The sequence below is a fragment of the Camellia sinensis genome, chromosome 5 (genome assembly GCF_055761805.1).
Source record: "Camellia sinensis isolate YWXY chromosome 5, ASM5576180v1, whole genome shotgun sequence".
Lineage (NCBI taxonomy): Eukaryota > Viridiplantae > Streptophyta > Magnoliopsida > Ericales > Theaceae > Camellia > Camellia sinensis.
Window position 1 is genome coordinate 101,097,916 of NC_138965.1, and position 5,227 is coordinate 101,103,142.

Sequence of the window (5,227 nt, forward strand, 5' to 3'; positions counted from 1 at the left end):
CCCGCGGCTTCTTGATGTTCCTCTTCGGGACTACCCTGTTCGCCGATAGAGGGAACACAGTCGGGTTATACCTGTTGAGCGCTCTGGTTGACCTATCACAGGTCCATCGATATGACTGGGGTGGCGCCGGCCTGGCTACCCTTTACTTTTATATGAGCGCGACCTCCCGCGGGCGGGGCGATTTACTTGGCAGCTACTGGAGAGCCTGGGAGGTACTTTTCTATCCCCTTGATTTACATTTCTGTTCTTCATTACTTGTACATTGCACACACAGCGCACTTTTACAGTCTGTACTTTGCTCTCAGCATTTCGTACTTACATTCTGCACTGCTTTTCTCAGCTATGGGTCTATGTATACTTCCCATCATTAGCCCCAGGGTTGGAGGTGGCAGCCCCTCCCATGACCCCGTACTCACTAGTGTTCGAGGGCCCGCATCGGCCGAGACCTCGAGAGACCCTCTTTTACCTACGACAGTACTTTGACACTGTGCGACATTCAGAGGTACCTCAGAACTTTCAGTTCCTTTCATTTTCATCTTTGATTTGCTCTGTATATTTCCGATTTCTGATTGGTTTATGCATTTATCATCCGCAGATCACACGGCAGCCCTGGGCGTCCTTGGGTGATGGTCTCCGACTTCAGTATACCAGAGGGTCGGATATCTCCCAGTATAGGGTCCTGCTCGAAGGGCCGGTTGGCAGGGCATGGTTCCTGGGGGAACGCTTTCTGCGCCAGGTATGGGGATATCTTTCTCAGGATCCTCCCGCAGTACCCCCAGTCAGTATGCGGACCGCTGACAGGCTCTCTTACTCGGAGGTAGTCGGCGCCATGCTGGGTAGTGATGCTTTACTATATGTTGAGGAGGGGGACTACGCCACTTACCGTCACATATATTTGATGCCTCCATTAACGGGAGCTCGTACCCCGATGATGAGGCCTGCCGGTATGTCATCCTCGGGCCAGGCTCGGGCTCAGGCTGCAGACGCCCCTTCTACTAGCAGGGCTGGTACATCTAGAGGTGGGAGTAGACCGGTTCCTCTGATTCCGTCGACTTATCCTCATCCTGGATGGCCAGATATGCCGACTGAGTTGATGGCGTGGCAGTATGGGGCTATCTCTCCGACCCCGATCCCGCTAGAGCCTCCGATGCCCAGTGATCGATACGCCATTGATCCTGACTCACCGCTGGTATGCTCCACTGTTTTTCATTCATCGTTCAGATGTTTAGACATTCTTTTGTTCACTGATGATTATGAACTCATTTTTGCAGCCACCGCGAGGGTACATGGAGGAGGTGGTTGGACTGGTGGCCACACTCGAGGGCATGGTCCTGCGTAGGGAGGCACAGTTGTCTGTTGCGGGCATTCAGGTACCCTTCAGTTTTCTGGCATTTATCATACTTCTGATGACATGCTGATTTCTACTGCATCGATAGACTACTTGTGTAGAGCACATCTGACACACACCCCACTTGTACACTGTATTTACATGCACCCACTTCATGTAGCCTTTGCTTGTATCTGCATCTGATGTATATATTTGGACTGATGTATTTGAATTGAACTCTTTGTTTTCAGATGCCTTCATGGTCCGGTCAGCCGCAGGCCAGGCCATCTGGGCCTCCTTGGGGAGCTGGGCCATCTGGGCCTTTTCAGGAGGCGGGGCCATCTCGGCCTTCCCGAGGAGCCGGGCCATCTAGGCCTTTTCGAGGAGCTCGAGGAGGGTCTGTCCGCAGACGCAGGGCTCACGTTGTAGAGGTGGAGCCTGATGAGGAGGAGGAGGATGCTGAGGAGGAGGAGGAGGCTACCGATCGTCAGTCAGAGACATCTGCTGAGGAGGGGGGCTCCGGTTTTGGTTCGGGGAACAGAGGTGAGGCTGAGGGGGATCCTGAGGATGACAGCTCCGACTCAGATGATGATGATGGTGCAGAGGTTGTCCCGCAGAAGAGGATGAGGAGTGCTTCTCGTTCCCGTTCCCGAGGACATTGATGCTGCTATTTCCCGCTTTATTTTTCTTTTTGCTAGTAGTTTGTAGCACTTTGCACATTGTTAGGCAGTTTTATTTTCTTGTAAAACTTGTACCTTTGTTTGTTGTAAAGCATGATGAAATGAAATAGCTTTTGAAAAGGTGTTTGTATTTTGAACTTTTAGCATCGTGTCGCATCATTTATTTTGCACAAGAAAAGAAATTGAATGGGAGTGTGCATTGTGTAATCACCAAGTCAGGTAGTGAACCGACGCAACAAACTAAGCAACTCAACTTACTAAGATATAACGGAACCTTTAGCAAGTTTACAACTCGATAAACAAAATGCAACAACGCAAATAAACAAGACTTTAACAAAGATTGCTTAAACAGAGCGCAATGACTTAAAAACACGAAACACGTCCGCTCGAAAAACAACTCAAAAAGCAAAACAACAACTCGATAATCAAAACAACAACTCGATAATCAAAACTCAGCAATAACAGAGTGTTCTTCGGACGATCTGGGCACCGGAACGCATCCAAAACGGAGGGAGATGAAGGCCTTTGACTCTCCCGTTGCATGGAAATGCTTGAAACTTTCCCTCGAAGAGTAAAACAGGGCCAAGGGGATACACTGCAGCATTGCCTGTCATCTCTGGGAGCCGGCCGGCCATTTTTGTGGAGAGAGACAGCTGACCGGCCAGTTTTGTAAAAAGTAAATGGCTGGCCAGCCAGAAAAGGTGGCCGGCCGGCCACTTAGTCCTGCAGCCACCAGATTTTTGACACGTGTCCCCGTGAATAGTGTTTTTCCTTCTATAAAAGCCTCAACTTCGGGAACATTCATTTCATCTTAGTTTCAGACAAAGATGGAGGCGTTTCTCGCAGAAAATGTCACATCTTGGATCTCTTCTCTAGATGGCTCGGAAAAGCTGAATTTCCGGGGTTTCGGCTTGAATGCACTATTCACGCTGAGCCGTACTCCGCTACAGCTTCCTTTTCTCCATGCCGCGGCAAGGTTCTGGAATCCAGTGACGCACGTTTTTAGCTTCGGCGGCCAAGAGGTATGTCCCACTTTCGAAGATTTTCAGATTTTGATGGAGTCTGAATGCTCTGAAGTGATCTTGCCCCAGCTCCGTTTTGGCCATGCTCAGGCTTTAGGGCGGATGTGTGGGCTCACGGCGCACGACGCTCGATCTCTGATCTGCAGTGGGGAACTGGACATCCTCGGCTTGGTTCATCGTTTTTCCGACGCCGGTGACCGCAGCAACCATTATTGGCAGGGTTTCCGGCAACACGCCCTCTGCTTATGTTTGTTGTCTCACTTTCTGCTTTCCTCGGGTTTCGGCGGGGCTAGCATTCGCCTGATTGAAGTCGCCCAAGGTTTGAGAGAAGGAAAGAGCTGTATTGCCATGACCTTGGCCGAGACACTGATGGGTTTAGATTCTGTCTATCGCCGGGAGGCGACTAGGTTTGCTGGGAGTCCACTGCTGCTGCAGGTAATGTTTCCCACCCGACCTTTCATATATATTTGCTCACATCACTCGACCCTCAGGCTCGGTTTTTCCCACAAAACCCTTGTCTTACTTTTCTCTCATCGTACATCTCTCTGTTCTTTATTCTCTCATTTTCCATCCCTCCCCAGATATGGTTAATGGACAAGTTGCAGGTTGTGGACTCTTGCCCGGCCTATTCAGCTCGAGGCTATTTCTTTCGGCAGCGCCTAGTCAATGCTCTTGACGAAAGGTGGTGGTTCGATTGGATGTGCAATCTGTCCGCAGACGGCATTGCTTGGCGTTGTCCTTGGCTCAACCTCCCGGCAATGAGCTATAGTATGTCCCGGCTGATTGGGATCCAATTGGTTGGTCTAACCCATTGCGTATTTTATTTTCCGTTCCGGTTTCTGCGTCAGTTTGGTCATGATCAGACCTGCCCACCGGAGGGGATTGAGTACCCAACCGCTTTCCCGGTCCGGGGTGCACAGCTTGCACGATATGCCACAGCATGGAGGACTAGAGAGTTCCTGGCTCCTGCTTCCACTTTCAGTTGCACTTTGTCCGATGAGTGCTTGGATTGGCTCAATGAGGAGGCACAGGTTGGGCCTAGCTTGGCATCAGATGCTTCGTCCAGCTCTGGGAGGGGACGCAGAGATACTTGATTCAACTATGCCCCAAATTTATTGCTTTATTAGCATTTTCAAGTTTTCTTCATGAATGTACTAAAAAAAGCAGCCTCGATTGTATGCAAGAGCGGGAGAACTCTATTTTGAAATCAATGAAATTGAAAGTTGTGGTACTGAAAATTTTCCGCTTTTGTTCCAAAAATGGTCTTAGTCGTAAAAAGATTAATTTGAACAAAGTCAACTTTTATCAAAACTTTTCAAAACTATTTTCGATGTGGATCAGAACTGGACACGCCGAAAATCTGTCACTGAGATGCACAACCCCAGATCCCTGCAACTGGAAAGTTGCCCCTAGTCTGAAAAACAATGCGGCACTGCAAAGCAACGGAAAGTTGCCCCTTGTCTGAGTAACTTTGCACCGTCGCGGCAACGGAAAGTTGCCCCTAGTTTGAACAGCACTGTACCGGAGATCACGATAAATGCTGATGGATAAAGATGACTGAGATGATCAAAATGGACAGAGTTGATCGGGGAAAAGTTTATGACTGAACTTCAAGGTGAAGTTGCCTACGTATCCCAAAGATGGGAATCAAGCCTTACGTAGTTCAGGCTCGGGTTCACTCGAGTATTTTCACTCTCCTTTTGCGCTCTAACTTTTGCCAAGGCCGCCCTTTGCGGGTTTTCAACCTTGCGAGCTCAGTTTTTATATTTTCTAATTTTTTTGTGCTCTGACTTTTGCCTAGGTCGCCCTGTCGGGTTTTCGGCCTAGCGAGCCTCTCAAGGATAGTATTTCTTCAACTTGTCCATATTGATCGGTTGTGAGAACTCCAAGCCATCTAGATCCATCAGAACCACAGCTCCACCTGACCAGATAGCTTTGATGATGTAAGGACCAGTCCAATTAGGTTTGAACTTGCCCCTTGGGTCGTGGATGGGAGCTCGGTTGTCTTTGAGCACCAAATCCCCTTCCTTCAGATTCCTGGACTTAACCTTCTTGGTGAAAGCCCGGGCAATTCTGCGTTGATAGCCTTGGATGTGGTACAGTGCTTTCAGTCTTCTCTCATCAAAGAGCATGAGTTCTTCGAATCTGCTTTGCTGCCAATCTGCTTCGGCTATCTGGCATTCAGCCAATACTCGTAA

The 5,227-nt window shown here is 49.2% G+C and overlaps 1 protein-coding gene across 1 annotated transcript; it reads left to right on the plus strand.

The window, feature by feature from the left end:
• The first annotated feature begins 931 nt into the window (after nucleotides 1–931).
• LOC145791565 (uncharacterized) lies at nucleotides 932–1,989 on the plus strand. Its single transcript, XM_082871928.1, has 3 exons — nucleotides 932–1,189; nucleotides 1,272–1,370; nucleotides 1,579–1,989. Exons 1-3 carry the CDS (start codon nucleotides 932–934, stop codon nucleotides 1,987–1,989), a joined length of 768 nt encoding a protein of 255 aa, XP_082728054.1.
• The last annotated feature ends 3,238 nt before the right edge of the window (nucleotides 1,990–5,227 follow it).

Coding starts and splice junctions, on each gene's coding strand:
- LOC145791565 (XM_082871928.1), top strand. CDS start 932: ATGAGGCCTGCCGGTATGTCATCCTCGGGCCAGGCTCGGGCTCAGGCT. Junction 1,190..1,271: donor TTGATCCTGACTCACCGCTG/GTATGCTCCACT, acceptor TCATTTTTGCAG/CCACCGCGAGGGTACATGGA. Junction 1,371..1,578: donor TGTCTGTTGCGGGCATTCAG/GTACCCTTCAGT, acceptor CTTTGTTTTCAG/ATGCCTTCATGGTCCGGTCA.